This window comes from Emys orbicularis, chromosome 10 (genome assembly GCF_028017835.1).
Source record: "Emys orbicularis isolate rEmyOrb1 chromosome 10, rEmyOrb1.hap1, whole genome shotgun sequence".
Classification (NCBI taxonomy): Eukaryota; Metazoa; Chordata; order Testudines; family Emydidae; genus Emys; species Emys orbicularis.
Genome location: NC_088692.1, coordinates 5,271,001 through 5,292,301, shown reverse-complemented (window position 1 = coordinate 5,292,301; position 21,301 = coordinate 5,271,001). Strand labels below are relative to the sequence as shown.

General features: G+C 41.6%; 1 protein-coding gene across 1 annotated transcript in view; it reads left to right on the top strand.

The window, feature by feature from the left end:
* The window catches only part of LMF1 (lipase maturation factor 1), a 341,743-nt gene that overhangs the window by 35,319 nt on the left and 285,123 nt on the right, over window positions 1-21,301 (top strand). The window contains 1 exon segment of the mRNA XM_065412501.1: window positions 9,193-9,203. Coding sequence (XP_065268573.1) covers window positions 9,193-9,203 — 11 coding nt within the window.

The window sequence follows — 21,301 nt, the reverse complement described above, 5'->3', positions numbered from 1 at the left end:
GGGGTCACACATCAGGGAAGGAGTGGCTTTTATTATATGGATTTTTGTGGCATCTACAATGTTCTAAATTCTATCCACACATGGAAATACACACTGTCTCTCTCTCTCAGGGTGTTTACAGTGAAAGAAACTTATCAGAAGATTGCATGGTTAATGGGAAGGTTGTGTGGTCTCTAGTGTCTCTGGCAGAGCCCTGTGGTACTACCAGAGGAGTATTTTTAATTTCGTATTATGTGCCACATCTAATTTTCAGCTGTATCCAGTATGTTGATTTGGGTATTGATTCCACAGCTGAACGACTTAAGAAAAGAACGAATAATGTTTTTAATGAATGCTTTTAAGAAGTTGTAACTTGCCAAATACCTTCATGCAGACAGTGCCACCCAGGATATGTTCATCTTTCTTAACTAATCTAACTTTTTGGAGCTTCCTGATGGCTTGTGGTTGGAAAGAAGGTTAATGCTCTGATTGGTACAGATTAAAAGCAATCAGGGGTTAGGGAAGTGTCCAAGCTCTCTACAGAATCTTTATATTCGCTAATTTCTTTAAGGGCCTAATTCTGGAAACTCTTACTACTGAGAGTAAGCTCATAAGCTAGCCTGGCACTACTTGTAAGAGTAAATATTTGCAGGGTCAAGACATGTTGTTTGATGAGCGCTTCAGAAATATTTGAATAAACGGAAGTTCTCTCTCTGAGAATCAGTAGATTCAGGCCCCCTGGGACAAGCCCCTGTAATCGATAGCAGAAGGTATGTGGAAATGTATAGTACTTTCAGAATAAGGAATTGGAGTCTTATAGAACTTTAATGTGGAAGAAACCAAAAGGTTTGTATAGAAACTACTGTAAAACCTACAGAATGTGGAAGAAAATGATAGCCTTTCTATAGGCTCGTATTTAACAGGGAATTATATTCCGTCTATAGGATTGTTAAAAACAAAACCATAGGAAGGTTGTTCTGTGAAATTCTATATGACTTTACATAAATCCTGGAGGTTCCAGGAAGACTTTATTTAGGAATAAAACAAGGAATTGACAGCCAGACAGGCAGAATACGTCTTCCAAACAGGGTGTCAACAGGTGGTGTATGAAACTTTCCGACTACTATTTTCTATATGAAAGCTGAACTCCAGTGTTTCTGTCATCTCTGTCTTCCCTGACCGTGTGTGTGCATGTGCACAGATACACCCCAAAATACTCGAATAGAACTGACCTTTTGTTCCAGGGCTTCAGCTTATTTAAACCAGCAACCTTTTTGTTTTTTCCCACCAACTATCTGTTTTCACTTGCTGTGCACAATTTTGCACTTTGAGTTGTTATCTCTCTCAATAAGCACGGTGATTTCCATAACAGTAGGGCAGCCCGATCCGGCTCCCATTGAAGTCAATGGCAAGGCTCCTATTGATTTCAGCGGGAGTCAGATCCAACCCAAAGTGGGGAAAAGTTTGCAATACTTCCTTTCATTCTCCCTCTTTGCTTCTGCGCCGGTGTCACGTTTTGTGCTTTTGATTCATAGTCCAATTTAAGGAGCAGCTTCAAGCAGGATTCCACGGGCTGCCATTTCAGTGACTGGTTTTGGCACTGGAACAGTCTAACCAAAGCTGACTTCATTTGAATTTGGCTACTTCTGCAGCTGCCTAAGCCAGGTCCCATAACAACTTTTAGCTTTGGAAATGAGCACAGACAGAAGCCTTGGCTTCCACCAGCTTTCAGTTAGGTAATTCAATTTTTGGTTGACTTTTAACCAAGCCCTGTAGCCTGCTTTGCAAGGGGACAATAAAATGGTACATTGCCCCTTTCAATGACTATGGGAACTGATAGTTGTTACACCGTGTAGAGAACTTTGTGAGAATGCCCTATCATTTAGCAATTCCATATAATTGTTTAAATAGCCAGCATTGCTCCATTAGGTGGCATTTCTCAGTTTGCCAGAAGTCCCTCTTCTTTCCAATCCCTTTTAACTCTCCCTTGTCAGTACCTTTTCCACCACCATGAGAAAGAGAGAAACAAACTTTAATTTTGAAGCTCGCTTTCTAAAATATAGCTCTCCATTTAAATGTGGATGTTGTGATTACAGAGCTCAGCATCCCAGCTTTTAGAGATCTGTGACCACAATAAAATGAATCCAGAAACCAAGACAAGTGGTTTCACTTATTACCATTCTAGCTTATTTCCTCCCGCCCCCCCCCCCCCCCACACTACCGCTGTGGAATACTAAGGCTTGGCAACAACTGAAACCAGCTCTCAAAGATGTTACTTGCCCCACGCTTTTGACTTAATGATGCATCCTAAATTAATGAAGAACTGGAGTGGTTCCGTTGTATCGCTTTGATGGATTGTCGGCTTTTGTGGCTTCCAAGTGTGTAACTTGAGGTTACTTTAATCATTACTTTTTTTGTTTGGTTGTAATAATGCCTAAAGGCCCCACTACGGGATCGGGGCCCCATTGCGCTTGGCGCTGTACATGGACACAACAGAGTTCCTGCCTCAAAGAGCTGACAGTCTAAGTTTGAAAAGAGATAAACAGATTGATACAATGCGGGGAGCTTAAGTGAGATTATGATATACAGTATTCATCATGCTACAGTCCACTGATCCATTGCAGTGGGTACTTCAGCCTGCTTGCGGCCAGAACCGTCTGTCTGTCTGTCACTGCTAGTGGGGAACGCTCTGTCCCCTGATGTAGCCTGCAGTTTTAGCTGTCTCCCTGGTGGCAGGTAGACCAGCCAGCCTTCCCTGCTGCCACGCTTTTCGGAAGGAAACTTGAGCCTTTATTTCAAAGCTCTGACGACGGTGTCTGCTCAGTCGTGTATCTGTCTAATTCCCAGATGGCTGCATTTGCCTTTTGGGGAGACTGTGCCCTCAGCTCTGCTTCCCCGTTGGAGGCATTTGCAGCAGCTGCTGCCCCTGCCGTGGTCAGGGTGTGCTAGGCCGGCTCCCACCAGAGGCAAAAAGAGAGGTCTGACGGAATGTTTCGCTGGGGCGCTTGGCAGTCTCCGTGGGCAGAGTTTAGTGCCTCTCCTCTTCTCCAGCCCAGTTTGTGTGGGGTTTCCTCAGCCCCACCCACTGGGCAGGAAAGCAGCCGGACAGGATGGAGAAACCAGCTCCAGGGGCAAGCAGGTCACCTTCCTCCATTTCCTTGAGGGGAACCAGCAACAGGAGGGCAGCAAGCGCATGAGTCCCTAGAGCCTGCATCAGCAGCTACGCTCCTAACTGAGAAGCCAAGCTGCCTCCGCTGCTTGGGCTACAGACAGAGGGCACTGGACACAGCACGGACACTGCCAATGCTCAACTTTGTGGGAAGGGCTTCCAGGCCCAGCTCTCCCTCCCTGCTGCCACCTCTATAACAGACCTCCCAGGGGATCCCTCCTTGTATCTAGGCTGGGGCCTCCAGGAGAAACAAAGGCCCATCTGGCCTGTGTGGAACTCATGCAGTAGCTCAGGGTAGATCTTCTGAGGCGTCCATCCGTGAGCCCCAGGCCAGCTCCTTCTTTGAGATTCCCAGACAGGGCCAACATGGGGGAAGGGAGACAAGGGCTAGCCACTGGAAATGTCTCTGGAGCAATCTCTGTGCCTGATTTCACTTTCGCCTCTGAAGCAGGATTATGGGGACAAATTGAACCTCTGCGGGAGGATTTGTTGTACGTCTGATCCGTTAAAATAGCTGCCCTCTCCAATCAGGCCCTTTTTTGAGGTTGGGAGATTTCTCCGCTGAAACCCTGTATGGCTGTTTTTAATTCAGACCCAACTGCACCCATGCTCAAATGTAAATTCAGGAAATAGTCTTCCTTCTGTTAAGCATCAAAGTCGAGTCCTTAGGAGCATAGAAGTCATGTCTCCTTATACTGAGAGCTGCTAGGTGGCCACATGGCCATCAATACATAGATTCACTGGATTCTTCATATTGGTGTTTCAGAAGTCTTCTGCGTGGCTTTGTGCCCAGGAGAAGGTGGCGGACATATGATATACCTTGTTTTGGATGACAGTATTTCAGGGATGATCGTGCTTCTCACCCTGGAGGCACACTGCTCTGAAAACCCCATTGGATGTGTGATAGCACTTTTTCCATTCCACTAGTATCTCTGGAGGATGTTAAACAGAAGCTACTAAACTTAGACATTTTTAAATCAGCAGGTCCAGGTAACCTGCATCCAAGAGTTTTAAAAGAGCTGGCTGGGGAGCTCGCTGGACCGTTAATGGTTACTTTCAGTAAGTATCGGAGAACTGGGGAGGTTCCAGAAGACTGGAAGAAAACTAATATTGTGCCAATTTAAAAAAAAAAAAGGTAAACAGGATGACTAGGGTAATGATGGGCCTGTTAGCCTGACATCGATGCCAGGCAAGATAATGGAGCAGCTGATACAGGACTGGATCAATAAAGAACTAGAGGAGGGTAATGTAATGAAAATCAACATGGGTTTATGGAAAATACATCAAGTTAATGTGACAGAATTATTTTTTTGATGAGATTACACATTTTGGCTGAGTTTGCAAATCTTTGCTTCCAAATTGCCTCGCCTTCTAATTAGACAGTGAGGGGTCTGATGCTCATAGCAGTGAATGGTAACTACTGCGTGACACCACGTAGAAGCAGAGTACCTTTACAGAGTGGAGACAGGCGACGTTTGCTGCATAATCATTCATTTCCAATAATATGCTTTGGGAACCTCCAAATCCATTCCTGAAACTACACTTCCTTCTATGAATATTAACCTGTGCTTCCATTACAGAAGGTCACCATCACTGGATAGGTCTTAATATTGCTGTAGGTTAGTCAAGTTTATATATTTAAACCATAAAATAATAATTGAAAGACTGAGCAATTTCCAATTAGTGATCCAAATAATTTGTTTTGTATGGAAAATGTTACATTTCCAAGTTCACTGACTTCTAGCAACAATGTATGTATAAATAGTGGAATTTTTTTTTAATGAATGTTTTCATCTGAAGCAAATTTAATTAAAAACATGTTCACTACCCTTTCATTTTTGTGTTCCATGAATATTGCAGCACTGAAACTTAATCAGCACAATTTTAGCTCAAATATTTGCTTAAAAGTGAATTTTGATTGTATATTTAATTGTAAAAGTCACAATTTACCATTTTGCATTTAAATATGTAATTCACATTGTGCTGGCTAATGACATAATTCATCCAGTTAGGGAACAGAAATATAATGTGATTTATGTAATCCATACACCATGAGCTGAAAATAGTATGTTGAGTTTGTGAAATTCCCAGTTCTGACAATCTGCAGACCCAAAATGATTCACTGTTGCAATTTGCAAAACCAAACCCACACTTTTACTTAACTCTCTCTTTCTGTAATCTGTTTTTATTAAATGTTTCTGCCAGATTCTAAGGGAGGCTATGGGGAGAGAAAGCACTATTTAAAAATAGTCCTTCTTACTGTGTGTTGGTAAGGAGCTGATTTTTTCAAAAGCATAAATGGCAACTAAGCCCCTAACTCCTATTCAAAGTCAATGGGCGTTAGGCACCTTCCTGTCATTTGTGTCTTGAAAATCTCCATAAGAGACCCTGCTGTGTTTACGGACTCATAGTGAGCCGTTCGGTTTGGTTTCCTTGGCATTTGTATCATGAGCTTCTTCAGAGAAATAAATTCACAAGTGTTTGCTTGTCATCACATGACAAGTTATGGAGCCTAGATTGATGTAATCAGCAACAGACACACGTCAGAAAACTTAATGTGGTTGAAAAGAATACAATTTTTTATTAATTCCTGATTGTGTGTTTTTTGGAATGGGCCTCAGGGGGTTCTTTACGTCTGCCAAGGAAAAAAGAATAATTCGTACAAGTTTATATTTAACTGCACCACAACCGTGGTGGAGAGCAGTGAAGTGGAGGTGCCCTTAATGACAGATATCTTTTATAAAGAGCCACTTTTATTAAGAATGTTAAAACTTATTGCGCTTTTGAAGATAATGGCTTCTATGCAACAGTAGCCCCGTGTGAAATTGTTGTTTAAATATGCAATAAAGTACTTGGATTGATTGATTTTATAACTGTTGGAAGTGTGTGTGTGTGTGTGTGAGAGAGAGAGAGAAGAAAACATTTGCACATCACAGTAGGATGTGCTCCAGTAGCACACAAAGTAGTTTTTTTTTAAACTTTTCTAATTTTTTGTCTTTAAAAAAAGGGGCATGTGGTACATTACACATCAGTGTTAATTGTACCTATATGGGATTGGAAAGCGCAGAAGAAAGCATGTTTTGGGACCTGAGCCTAAAAGCAGGACTAAGTATAGACTATGATCTTGCAAACATTTACTCACATTTCTTGTCCAATTAGGTGTGTAGACACGGCAGCTGGGCACATGTTTCCCAGTGCCAGGAGATAGACTCGTGTCAGCGCCCCTCACGCTAGTGCCCTCAAAGCATTTTTTCTATCAGAAAATAGTTTCATTGAAATAAAAATATTTCATGGGAATATGTTGATTTTTGAGGAAATTTTTGATGGGGGAAAAAAGTTGAAATGAATGATTGAATTGTTTCAGCTATTTTTGTTTTGGTAATGTCAAAATGAAACATTTTGACTTTAAGACAGCCAAATATTAATTTTAATGTATTACCAAATAAAAGTCAATAATGAATCAAAAGAAAATGTTTTTCTACGTTATCAGAACAAAATGTTTTAATGGTTCCAAATTGAAATTAGTTGGGAATTTTCATTCCACAGGAAACTTACTTAATGTTGGCTTTTGTTCTGATTTGAGTTGAGTACAAATTTCAAAATGTTGCAATTTCCTGCAGAATGGAAACTCTGCATTTGAGAGTTTCCAATTGGCTGTAATTAGCACCATTCAAATCACGCATCCAGTAGCAGCAGACGTATTGGATGAACTCCTGTCATTTGTTTAAAAAAAAAAAATCAAAGACGTGAGTAAATAGTCCACCTGTGAAAGTGAATATTGGCTTTTCAGCACTATAGCAATATCCTTTAGGTTCTAACAATGGTTGTAAAGTTTTTAACACTGTCAATGGAGCTTGGCTGCATCTTTGTCTGAAAAGTGCTGAGGATGTTTTTGAAGAAATATCAATGAATAACCACACAGTACAACCTCACTAATCTGTACTTATGGCCAGGATGCTGCTCACTGTGGATTGCTGAATTTTGCAAGTTAGGCACAAAGTGAGGAGAGGCCCTTTTATTAAAAAAAAAAAAAAAAGCATCCTTGTAGGTTTATTTTATCAATTGTACTTTGGTTTTCTGTTTTACCATGCTTTGTAATGTGCTAGTAAATATAGTAGTAGTAATAATAATAATAATAAAAATAATTAAAATGTCAGTAATATATAATATTTCCTTTTTCAGGTAAACTTACCAAGTAAGGTAAATGTTGTGAAAGTGACTTGTGTGCTGTCGCATGGGAGGTAGATAGCAGAGTTCAGTGCCCTATCCATTGGCCCGCGCTGCCTCCCTTTGGAAATACTATATAAGACCTCCCTGTAGCATGTTTCCTGAAAGGCAGGAAGACCAGTAGTTTTTTGTGTGCATTCGTAAGGTTCAACTGTAGGAGGTAGAGCCTGTTTCTTGAGGTTGAAAGCCATTGCACTAGACCTATATGGCCTTGTCCTCTTAAAAACCAGACTTCACTCCTTCAGTACCTAAAACTCCCACTTGACATCAACAGGAGTTTTGGGTGTTCAGTGGTATTGGACCCTTATTTTGTGGTGTTATCAGATGGCAGGGACTTGAGTTATAACTAGTGAGAGGAGAGCATACAAATCCCCTAGGGAGCTTTGAAAGTTGCAGTAAAAATGTGTATTGGTAGCTGATTCTGAAGAATGAGCACCTTCAACTCCTGTTTACTTCAGCTGGATTTGCAGGAGAATGCATTTAGTCTTATGTATTGTAGAGGCGGTCTGGTCTAGTGGCTAGGATACCGGACAAGGAGTCAGGAGACCTTGGTTGTATTCCTGGCTTGGCTGTGACCTTGGTCAAGTCCTTTGATCTGTCCATGCCTCTGTATCTCTCATCTATTAGGTGTGTAAACCCTTTGGGCAGGGGCTGTTTCCAACTATGGGTTTGGACACCTTGAGCAATGGGATCCGATAGGCACTACAGTAATACAGATACCTTCTTTCATCCCGGAGCATCTTTGAAGACATGGGGACCAGTACAGTATCACCATTCGTTCCTGTCGATGGCTTGTTCCTCCATTAAACCCAGACAGAATAATAATAAATATCATCTTGGTTCATTCTGGAGAACTGACAACCTTGATAAATTAGATATGACAGGGCGTAGATGTTCCCCACTCTTTAGCAAGACACCACGTTTTTTCAGTGAATAAAAATATTTATCTGGACAGCGCTTTAAATGTGTGTCTTACTTATCTGTCATGTTTACTAATAAATTTTTATTGCTGTTTTACATACAGTGAAATTGAGACATGGAGTGACCGCACTGAAGGTCATAGAGGGAATTCGTATGGGCGTTGGGACTAGAATTCAGACGTCCCTGGCTTCCATCCTATAGTCATTCCACTAGTTCATGCACCTTCTCTTTTAAAATACAAAATCACTAGCCCTAAGTGGCCTGGAACTGCCTCTCCTCCTGCACTGTAGTGTCACAGTCAGTATGGACGCTCAAGCTTCATTTCCTTGGTTATAAAACAGAGGGGAGCTGGCAGTGTGTCCTCTGTGAGGGCTCTGAGACTCTAGAACTTGTCCTCCCCCTGCCCGCTCTGAAATAGACCAAATTTGGGGACTTTCCAGGCATGCTGCAAAGGACACTTATTTGAGAGGGTCTCCAGAGAAGGCTGAGGGTGTGTTTCCTAGATGTTGGAGGGTAGGTGGTTGGCTAGCCAAATTTTAATAGACCTGAGTTCAGAGCTGCTGAGGTTTAATTTAATTGTATATATTTTTATGATTATTTTAGGGTGCGTAGAGCCTTGGACAGGCATCTTAGTTATTTTAAATCTAAATAAATAATAAAATAACTGATTGGGCTTGCATTCAATATTTATACACCTTGCACATCTCTAGCCACTGTGAGTAGAAATTCACCATTAGTGCATTTGTTACATTATGTATTTAATGTTTACATTAGTACAGACATGTTGCCATAGACATTTTGAAATCAGAGTCCATGTGAGATAAAAGTAATTTGAGACAAAGGTCAATAAGAATGATTAGCCCAGATTTTAATTTTTTTTTCATTTTATTTTGCAGGTATTCCTTTGGTAAGTGAATGTAAATCAGAAAAAATATCCGCAGTAATTATTTATTGGTGCATTTTGTGGGTAGGTAGCTTTTAAATTATTTTCTCTCTCTCTTTCTCTCTCTCACTCACACAAAGGAATATTATAGTTATAATAATCTCTGCACTGTTCAGTCCTCTATCAAGCTTAAAGAAATCTTCCGTATATTCTATACATACCTTAAGCAAAGGGAAACTGCTCTAATGTCTATGTTGAAATTGACTTAGTGAGAGATCCTGTATTAAGTAAAGAAAGCATGTAGGTTGGTCTAACTGCAATTTCTCCTGGACATGTCACATGACCACAGTTGGTATGAGCTCATTTTTTTGACCATGACAATGCCAACGATTAAACCAGGTCTGAGAGTGAGTAAGAGCATGGACTGGAGTAGTAATGTGGGGTTGGGAATCTGGAGACCCAGCTCTGCCAGTGGCTTGTATGAATTCAGGGAATCAATTTCACCTCTGTCCCATTGGTGAGAAATGCAGATAATACCGCACGGGGGTCAGGGGAATGAATGTCCATACAGCGCTTAGAACAGACATCTTTCTGTATAAGTGCTAAGTATCCTGACCTAAATACATTCACCTGTACAAGTTGGGGTGAGTCACTTTGAGCAGGCAAACTTACCCTGTCACTGTACTGTACCAATTCTGTAGATAAATAGAGGAGTCCTGTTCCAGGGCTGGCACTGACCAATAAAATCCTCTTTAATACAGAAACTATACAACTAGAATTTATTAAATCTATATAATTTAGTGTAAAGGCCATTCTTTTTATATATTTATTATTGACTACCCCTCAAAACTGACAGGAAGAGAACTTTTTTTTACCTTTGAATGGATTGAGTCCTCCTTTACTTGTTAATTATTTGAATTGATTGGCCTGGTCTACACTGGGGGGGGGGGATCGATCCAAGTTACGTAACTTCAGCTATGTGAATAACGTAGCTGAAGTCGACGTACTTAGATCTACTCACCACGGTGTCTTCACTGCGGTGAGTCGGCTGCTGCCGCTCCCCCGTCGACTCTGCGTGCGCCTCTCGCGGAGGTGGAGTACAGGAATCGACGGGAGAGCGCTCGGGGGTCGATTTATCGCGTCTAGACTAGGCGGGATAAATTGACCCCCACTGGATCGATCGCTGCCCGCCAATCCGGCAGGTAGTGTAGACATACCCTTGAAGAGGGAATGCAGAATGGAACTAGATAGAACTAGAAATTGCCTACAGGGTATATGCAGGGATCATCAGGCATGATGCTTTGTGTTACGAAGAGCTGGAGAACTGGGAAGAAATATTATTTTCCACATCTATTATCTACTTGCTGGAGAGTTCTCCAGGTCTGGTTTGGATTTGTATGGCAAAACCTAGTTTTATTATTTAGGATTTTTTAAACACCTGATTACTTCCATAAAGTTATTGAGGACACCCAGCATAGTTTAACCTTGTATTGACCATCTTAAATATTTTTTCCAGTTTCCTTATTGGTCATAGAGGAAACTCAGCTCTTCCAAAAACGTTGACTGTGTCTGCATTATCTCCTGAATGGACAAACACCCTGCTCTGATTAATCAAGTCCTTTGTACGCAGTGGGATCTCTCTTTTCATTTTTGGATAAAATGCTATTTCTGAATAAGATGAATGAGATGGAAATCTTAAGCTGCTTTTGTGAGAGTACAGGAAAACCACAATATTTTTGTTATAATATAGCTGAAACAACAACATTGTGATCCATTCCTTTTGCTGTAGAAATACATTAAATATTGCTGAGCTTTGAAAGCTGTTCCACGCTTTGGTAGCATCTACTTCAAAGAATTATCTGAAAAATTTCCGGAGTGATCTTTGGAAATGCTGACGGATGCTGTTCCCCTGCAGGAAGTGTGCTTTTTTTGAGACATCTTAGGATGGATTTTGGTAGCCTCCTTGAAAACTGCAGGCTGTCCCCATGAATTTTAAAAAACTCCAGAATCTGGCAATAGTTGGAAATAACAACAAGCTGTTAGGCCAAATGGGATCAACTGGTATTGCCACAGGTTTTGCTCTTTGCTCTCTTTACTGCTGTCAGGTAACAGTTATTAAAAACACTCCTCACTTCAGGCAATGAACGGTGAAACAGACATGCTGCAGCTTTCGCAGAGCACAGGCTTGCATTTTGCTATTTATCTTTAAAAGGTGAAAGGAGTACGTTACAATGCAAATCCTATAGCTGCTGCAGCCTGGGAACTTAGACCTGTTTTGAAATCAGTGGGGTTGTAGTAATCCTTCTGCCTTTTTTTTATTATTCTTATTCGGAAAGGATGACTTCAGTTTTAAAATGTCACGTTTTAGCGAGTTGGTAGTGGTGAAAGGGGCCAGATGGATACTCCTGGAACCTGAAGTCCTTTGTTCATCCACCAGGCAGGTACAACGCTGGCAGTGCAAGGTTCTTCAGCACCATCTGGCTAATGTGCCTGAACTGTAACCTGATGGAACCGCTCTCTGGATAGCTTTAATCCTCTGTTGATTCTCAGCTGAGACTACTAAGAAGGCGCTTGTGAACGGATGGAGTCACTATCATGTTCTCAGTGGAGCGCACACGCTCACTTAGTGTCCAGACGCTCAATTCCTTGAGGGCTGGGCTTTTGTGGCGGCTCCGCAAGTGAAATCCCAGTTTGAGCTTCCTCCTGGAGCTTGGCTGTCCTTTGGGTTCCCCTTCATGACATCTTTGGTTCTAGCCTCAGAGGGCCACTTCCACCTCTTTAATATCCTAGGGCGACCTGCACCTGCCACAGTCAGCGGAACAGACTCACCAGCTTTATGCAGGGTTTCGACACGCCCTAGTAGGTCAGGAGAAGATTCTCACCAGCCAGTTACAGGTCTAAATGGTGGTGGCAGGGATGGTGTTTTTTATAAGGGTACCTCTCCTGGTAGTTTGGAATGAGCCGGAAACCACCAAGTTAATTTCATAGACCACTGACCAGCCCTGGGGTAGGTATAATTTTCTGTCATTACGGATCCATTCTGAATAAAAATAGTTTATCTGAAGGGGTCCCTGTTCAGGCGGTAGGGTTTTTGGACGAATTGGAGTAAGTCCAGAGGAGAGCAGGAAAAAGGATGAAAAATCTAGAAAGCATGACCTATGAGGAAAGATTGAAAAAAAATCGGGTTTGTTTAGTCTGGAGAAGAGAAGACTGAGTGGAGACATAACATTCTTCAAGTACGTAAAAGGTTGCCCTAATGAGGAGGGTGGTAAATTGTTCTCCATAACCATTGAAGACAGAACTAGAAGGAATAAGAGTAAATTGCATCAAGGGAGATTTAGGTTAGACATTAGGAAAAACTTGCTCTCACTGTTAGGGTGGTTAAGCTCTGGAACAAATTACTTAGGGAGGTTGTGGAATCTCCATTATTGATGGTTTTTAGGAACAGGTTGGACAAACACCTGTCAGGGATGGTGTAGATAATACTTAGTCCTGCCTCAGTGCAGGGGACTGGACTAGATGACCTATCAAGGTCCCTTCCAGTCCTACATTCCTTTGATTCTAATGGCTTCAAATCCCATTATGAGTCTCCTAAAATAATCCCATACATGTTTTTTTAATTTGGAGCCTGATTTCAGTGGGTTAACGCAGTGATTTTTTTTTTTTCATGGTGTTTTCACCTTATCTCTGCTTTATAGTGAACTCTATAGAAAGAGATGCTGCACTGAAACATAGTCTCTGTGTAGGCTTTCTTTCATTTGTCTTGCCATTCTAGCGTATGCATTAGTGCCCCAGAAATTCAAACAGTAATTTGATAGCCTAGCATTTGGCATAATGTCACTTATTGCTGAGGAAATGCTGGTAGAACGAGATGTCAGTGGAGTGGGAAAAGACCAACACAGTTGCAGAAAGGTTGGAAGAATCCTATGGATTTGTAATGGGCGTGTGTGGCTCTCCTTATAGAGTACAGATCCAGATGTGTTACAGGAAGATGCCATTGTTTGGGGGGGCTAGTCTATCACCATGTAATAAGACACCTTTTGGAGTAGCGTTTTTGCTTTTCTACAAGGAGCACTTGGAGCTGTCGAAGGCAAAAAAGCGTCTATTTGTCTTCCAGAGAATTGTGTGCAGTTATCAACATGACCCTTAAATCGAGGGAGTGGGGAAACAATTTATCTAATTTGATTCTTGATGCAGAAAGGGCTCATGTTTAAAGCCAAAATAAATGGTTCCTGGGGGAGAGTTCAGAGTCTACTTTCCACAGTCCCTGCAAGTGACCTATATAGGTAAAGTTGAATGTGTATTACAAGAGTGCGAATTTCCAGTCTTGCAGAGAACATCAGTAAATTCTGGTGGGGAAAGAAGACAATTAGAACTTCATTGTATTTAGTCTTCAATTTATATTTCTTCTTACCTTATTTGTAAACACAGAATTGCAAATTAATAACTCTATACCTGTGCCTGCTCCAAATGTTATGTTGTATCTCAGCAGACTTCTTATTTCATAGTTTCAGGTGAAGTCTTTGATTAAAGGAGGAGGAATAAAAAGTTGAGAGCCATAATTCTCCATTACTTGTAAAATCTTCACTTGCGCTTAACTTCAATGCAAATTGTTCTGAGAGGAGGATTTTCTTTTTAAAAGGTCTTTAGGGATCTTGAATTTTAGATTTGCATTGACATAAAATGAAATGTTAAAGTGCATGGTTAGAGTTTTGGATTTTACTGTACTGGATTGAGGCACATTTCCTTTGGGAGTGTTTCTGAAGAAGGGGTAGGAGCATTCTGTGCCAAGGAGACCTTTCTGCATAAAAGAGCAGAGTTTTCTTATTTGTCCTCCAATATCAGTTAGTATTGTTGTGGGCATGGAAGAAAAATGTGATTAAGCTGCAGGGGTTAAGGAGAAGCCAGATCAGCATGATTCCAAAGCCTAAACTGAAATGCAGTACAGATGTAAGACATTTTCATTAAAACTGGAGGTGGGCCTGAGCTGGGATATTTGCATCTGGATCCCAGCTTGCCCAAAGCTAGGCGATTGTTTTGGTTTGGGCGCAAACTCTGATTAAAAGAATATATTTTGGATGCTGTGTTCAAACCAAGAGTGGCAGAGGGAGACGATGCACCAAAGCGTTCAGTCTATGGGGTAAGAGCACATAAGAATTATAGTAGCATACAGTAGCACTTATTACATCAGTAGCTTACAGTGTTTATCTGAGGCATGCTGTGGTAATGGGCATTATGGTGGAGAGGAGATGAAAGTAGTAGAATGAGCAGGACAAGATAAATTTTTTTTTATTATTTCTGTGGAATTTGCTTTCTGTTTACAGATCTGCAGAGTCTAGTTTCATTCCGTAAGAATTTTAGCAAATCCCTCTGGGGAGACCCCTTTGGACACCCATATGGTGATAGAATTCCGTTTTTGGGGGGTGGTTGGATGCTGATAATTCCTTTTCCTGGCTAACGTTGTGATCTGGTGTTCCTAGTTCTCGTGTAAGAGTGGGAAACTTTTCCCTTTGCCTTATTAAATCTATTTTTCAAACTGTCACTTCACCAGGTCTAGTGACAGAGTCGGATGTTTATGTGGCCCTGGACACTTGAACTCTGGTGTTTTCAATCACAACAGCACCTCTTGCCAGCCGTTGTGAATTAAATACTCCTCATGACCTCTTACCCTCGCCGCTCTTAAATTCATGCTTTAAAAACAGCTTAATGAGGGGTTTACTGGCCCAATTGGAAGTTTTTATTAAAACCTATTAGTGCACTAGAGTAGCCTGCCTGAAGGAAACGATTAGCCCAAAGCAACTAAATTCAAGCTGGCCCCTAGCCACACCAGGTTTTCTCTAAACTGTTTCCAGACCCACGTTAACCCTCACACTGCAGCTTGCATGGTATTCATATCCTCTGGTTTAATTTATGGCTTGTCTGATTCACCCCCCAACCTACCTTCTTCCCCCCATGTTCACGAAAGCATTTTTTTTTAAATTTAATTATGCTCTCCATAAGGGGCAACTTCCCTTTATCCAGGTCTGACTTATCTGAGCGCCTCAAATGTGTTGAACTAGCTCCCAGAATTCTCCACTGATCCCAGCCAGAGATGAGCTTTTATGCGAGTTGGTCATTTGGAGGCCAGATGGCTGAGGGCAGTAATGTTCAAACCGTGGGTTCTGAGCTGCATTTGGTTCTGCATAGGGCCCTCTCTTCAGAGATTTCAACAAGGAGCATGGTGCTGATGTAGCGATGGCTTTGACAAGACGCAGGGGGCAATTTTTAAAACAAGGCTGCGTGTGTGTGTTCGTGTATGCTCTGGTGAAAAGGGGACAGGCCTGCCACTGACTTGCTGTTTGGCCTGTCACAAGGCACTTAGTCTCTGTTCCTCATCTGCAAAATTGTCAAGTGCTTAAATGCCCCATAGATGAAAGATGCTATAGAAGTCCCCACTATCAATGATTACAGTCGGGTAGCGAAAGAAAGCAGGAGAGAACTTTGGCCTGCTTTAGCGTTGAAGAAAGTTGCTCTATTAGGCCCTGATCCTGGAAGGTGCTGATCTCCCTGCGCTGTCTGTTCTGCATTGAGGGTAATTAACTGTCCCTTTTGTATGTATTCTGTTACCCCATCTCCCCCACTCCACCCCAGCCTGCTTGTCTCATCCACCTGTTATGTTTCCGTCTTTTAGACTCTCTGCTCTTTGAGGAAGGACTGTCCTTTCTTATGTGTTTGTGCAGCCCCTAGTCTGGCTGAGGTTTCTAGGTACACCTCTACCCCGATATAACGCGACCCGATATAACACTAATTCGGATATAACACGGTAAAGCAGTGCTCCGGGGGGGGGTGGGGCTGCGCACTCCGGTGGATCAAAGCAAGTTTGATAGAACATTGTTTTACCTATAACGCGGTAAGATTTTTTGGCTCCCCAGGACAGCGTTATATCGAGGTAGAGGTGTACTACTACAATGTAAATGTTTAATCGTAAACTTGTCACGTTGACGTATTCTGAATCTGTTTTAATTTTTTGGGGTCCCTTTGCAACTCCATACGCTGATGAAGTAACTCCTCAGTCGCTAATGAGAATATTCCAGTGCCCTCCGGATCATTGCCATGTATGTCGGATGTTCTCATGCACCTTTTTATCCTTCATCATTAACCTGTAAATGGAGAAGAAAACTTGAAGATGCCCGAGTACTCTGGTTTATAAGGCCATGTACCTGTATTCAACTGGAAAGACTCCAGCTCCCTCGCTGAAAGCCAGCATGTAGAAAACACCAGCAATCGTTTTGAAAACTAGGTGGTTGACAATCTGTCATTTAGATTGTCACATAAATGGGTAAGATTTATGGCCTGGAATGCTATATTCAGCATTGGCAGTGTGGTCCTCCATAGAGTTAAACTACCAAAACCAAAAAAAGCCACTGTCCCTTTTGACACCAGTCATTTCCTATGAGATGTAGCTTAGGCTTCTTTGTTCTTGCTAACAAATGGGTGCACCAGACTTGCTGGGTATCTTTTAAAAAGAATACTCTGGAAAAATCTGCCATTAAAGTTATTACTGTAAAGTAGTGTCTTTGATTGCAGCAATTATGCAAATGAATATAAGGGATAAAATACATCTTAGGAAGGGCTGATGCAAATGGTGATGCGGAATGAGTGCATAACTTTTTGAAACAGATCTTTTTCTTGCAAGTAATTTTCTTCAGCAGTTTGCCAAGTCAACTGGATGTCAATCTATGTAACCAGTGTTTGGCCTGAAGATGCTATTGTATTGTCTCTCGGTATAGGAATATAAATATGTGTAGCCGGTCAGTTGATCTAGCAACATTTTTTTTACTAAGCTATGTATTTCCCTAAGACTTTGTGCCTTACTATGTCTGGGCTTTAATAGAATAACCAAATGATTTTCACACGCAAACTGCTATAGCTTACATCACAACTCTGTAGTTACTGGGTGTGGAGCTCTGCTTCTTCCACTGTTTGGGTAGCTGTTCCTTACCTGGGTTTCGTTTTGAGTGTATGAATGATCCTTCAGTCCTCAGACCCAGTTCCTTACTTCTCCCTGGAAATCTCTTTGAGCTGAGCAGATTGTTAACTGGAAATTAGGTAGTATTTGTATTATGGTAGCACCCACAATGTGCTGAGGATTGCCTACACCCATAGAAAAACATATTTCCTGTCCCAAGGAGCTTATGGTCTAAGGACATTTGGATATCATAAGACCTCTCCTTCCTAGGAAACGCACTAGGAAAAGTCAGTCTTATAATAGTGCAGGAAAGGATTCTAGACTAGAGTCATTAACTATGGTGATAATAAAGAATATATGGTAGCATGGTAATCTTCAAAATGCTGTGCAATTATCAACTTGATTGAGCCTTGCAACTCCCTGGTGAAGTATTTTTACTCCCGTGTTAGAGTGATTAAAGTGAGGCAGAGAAGTTAAATGACTTTCCCAAATTTCATACGAATTATTGTCAGTGTTTAGAATGAAGGAGTCTGTTGTGCTCTGTTAAATGACTACCTCCTACTCCAGAGGTGGTTGGATTCCAGTTGTGCTTGAACAGATCTGCCTGTATATCTCACCTGCTTCAGGGGGAGGGGGCTCTGAGATTGAGTTAATCCACCATTTTGAGACCCTGTGATATAAATGTGCCATAGAAATGCAAAATATGTCTTGGTGATATCGTCACTATGGTCACTGCTTTGTATGGTTGAAAACTACATGCCAAAAACCCAAAGCCAAACAAACAACCCTTCCCCTTTGCAAGTTCTGCAGTTGCAGCACCAAAAAAGAGACTTCCGAAGAGGCCTTGAAGCTTCTGGAATTTAGCTTGGCATGCATATCTGGTGAAGGAACAATGGAGTGCAATGGACTATTTTGATCACCAGTTCATTCAGTGATGGATCACAAGAACGCACCAGGGCTGTGTGTGTAGCAAACCGTAACCTTTGCCAACAGCAGGAAAAGGAAGAGGCCATTGTTAGATCACTATTGGAATTATAGACATGTGCCACTTTAATATTCTCAAACAGTTCCAGCTAGAAAGCCCTATTCTGCTGCATCAAATATGATAGTTGGCCATTGTAGTCATGGTGTTTGTTTTGTCAGTAGATGCACAAGTAGCATGTTTACCCTGTTCAAAGTGTCAAACTTGTATCTCTGTGTACAGTACATGACTACAGTACATTCTGTGTACAGTACAGTACAGCTCCTAAAATTGTTTTCTCCCCTTTCTCAGGAGTTTGAAGCCTTAATAGATGCCTTAAAGTTTCTCTTTAAAAGGAGGATTTATTCATTGCAATGGTATTCACTTCTGCTTAGATCTGAATCCTTTTAATAGGGCTAGAGGCCATTGGTATCTTTCTAATTGGTATGGATTCTTTTCTGAATCTGAGTATCCCTTTTAGCCAGAGTTTGACTGTGCAGACAGAATACAGTTAACCTAAGTTGAAATAAGCATAAGAGACTTCAGCTCTTATCACACACACATTAACAGTTTGGTGCTGGCAGTGGGTTCTCTTGTGTGCACTGTAAAGTCAGCACTTGCACTTCTTCTTTGGCAATGTGAAATGCATTACTCAGGATTGTGAGCTTAGCGGGGGTCCATATTTTTAATCTTCTGATCATTATGTGGCTTAGTGCAGCTGCACAATTCTGGAGTCCTGTTAAAGGAGCAAAGGATTGAGATGTGGTGCCACCCCACAGTCCCTTTTCAGTTTAAAAATGTTAATCATGTAATAAAACTGGTACTTTAATGTAAAGATATGTCTGGACCAAAGCGCTTGATCTGAGGAATTCTCCATTTGAGGAAGTTCCGATTTACATCCAAACATCCCAGTTGGACCCATTTCAACGTATCGCTTCTATGCCAAAGGATCCCCAAGCTTTTTACAAATTGTAGGCAGGGATCACTCTTGCTTACCAGTGAAATTCAGCCACCTCTCGGGTGAGGTTTGACAGCTATTTAACAGTCACCTGGAGAACACAGGGTTGTTGTAGGACAGGGAATGATGAACAGCATAGTCACTTGTGAGGGAATTAGGGAGGTAGTCTGTAATTACCTAAATGGAGTGTGGCTAGGACAATGTGATTAAATCCCCTGCTCTTTCAAGAAGTGATGTGGGAAGTTTTTATGATGTCAAGCGGTCAGGACCTCTGTTTGGTGTGTCTTTCAGAAAGTGTCACCTCCAACAGCGCAGTGCCTCCTTAATGCCGTACTTGACTGGTTCATTACTGACTCAAAGGGAAGTGTGCCACCTGCTGAATTATCAGCACAATTTTCTGCAGCATGTAGGCATTTCTTAAAGGTATGCCGTGCGAACAGCGCAGTTCTGACCCTAGGCTGTATGCCTGCGGACATACCGATCCATGTCAGTTCAATCTGCTCTCCCCTTGTTAGCTGCCTATATTTAGTGACTCTGTAAAGTCACAGATCTCTACTTTTCAGAATACTCAGGAAATAGCTCAACTGATTATCAAAGGGGAACTGAATTAAAGCTGTAGGGAAGCAATAAATATCATCTCTGGTTTCCCAGAGTAAATGGGTGCTGTTTACCAAAGCGGCCATGCATACATGTCAAACAGCCATGCCCCCATAATCTCCCACAGTTGTTCCTCTTAAATAGGGATGATTGGCATGCATGTGCTATGGGATTTTTTTTAAACTTGGAAATACGATTCTTTGATGCAGTGGGAATATTCAAAGTGTGAATTTTAAGAAGTGTTTCGAAGCTTTGTGGATCTGCCTCCACAGCTGGTCCCGCAACTCATGGGTTGCATTGTATTTTGGGGGAGCCTCTTCCATCTGTTTGGACATACAATACACAGGTGAATGCTCCAAAGAGTCTTGACCAGCCTGGTCTGTGCCACTGGGACCCCCTGCATACCGAAGAATAGGCATACCCTAGCTTGCAAAAGTAAAAACCAGGCATATTCCATGTACCCAGTTATACCCTCTAACAAAAGAATCTATTCTACTAAAGGCATAAGAGTGACAATCCAAAAAGCAAACATCAGACTGTCGTGCACCTGAAGAGTGGAAGATGATAGATGTTTTTCTAAGTTGAGTGAGAAAGCTGAATTGGAGAGGATCCAGGGAAAACAATGGAGTAGATCAGTGACAGTGCCAGCTTCAGTCGACTGACACTTCTCAGCACAGGGCTGTTTAAATTCATTGTGATATTGCCAGGCTTTTGATGGAAGATGAGAGATGGGCGGGGTTGTCTTCCGGCCACACTTGGATGGAAAGTTCAGCTTTGTCATGGCAGAGTGACTTTTTTATTTTTAAAGTTAAATTAACCTTGACACGCAGAATAACCTCTGAAGACTAAAAAATCTGAAAGACATCCAAGGAACTGCTGGTATTTTTATTCTTCCATTAATTTCACTGTCAGTTCCAACGGGCCTCTGATTTAACCATGTCTGGTTAACCATTCACATACCCTTCTTTTGACCTGATAGAACCCCACAGAAAAGCTTTATTGCAGTAGTTTCTAGAGGATGATGGAGCCTAAGCAACACTCATGCTGGTATTCTAAATATAAACATTCAAAAGACCAGCTTTCGTGGTGGTTAGAATTTGTTTGTGATTAACCGTCCCCTGATACTATTCTAGAATAGGGAGTAATGGCATTAAGGTCTTAGGCTTGAATTTTCAGAGAGGCCAAAGGGAGTTAGGTGCCAACACCTACTGAAACTCAATTAATTTCTTTATGCTTTCCTTGGCTTGAATTTAATATGGAGGTTTTGAGATGTTAAGGATCAAAGTTGCTATTGCACAGTTCTGATGCTTTCACGCTAGAAGTGGTGACTGCACGAAAAATGCACTACAGTTGTACCAAAGTAAGGCAGCGAGTGGGAAGAAGTTAATAAAACGGCAGCAAACTGAATGCAAAATACTACACATGCAAATACAAATGTGGTGGAAGCACGATACATTAATACTCAAATAGAGATTGCATTTCAAACGGAAGATTCTGCATTGAGTATTCCTGGCCATTTCAGGTGGTGTTAGCTTCAGCAGCATGGCCATCTGGCTAAGCACTGCAAATCATGAATAACACAGTGACTGAACAGCAAAATGTTAAGGTTCTGTTTTCGGGGACACACTCTAGGTACAAAGCGACTGAACTGTTCTCTT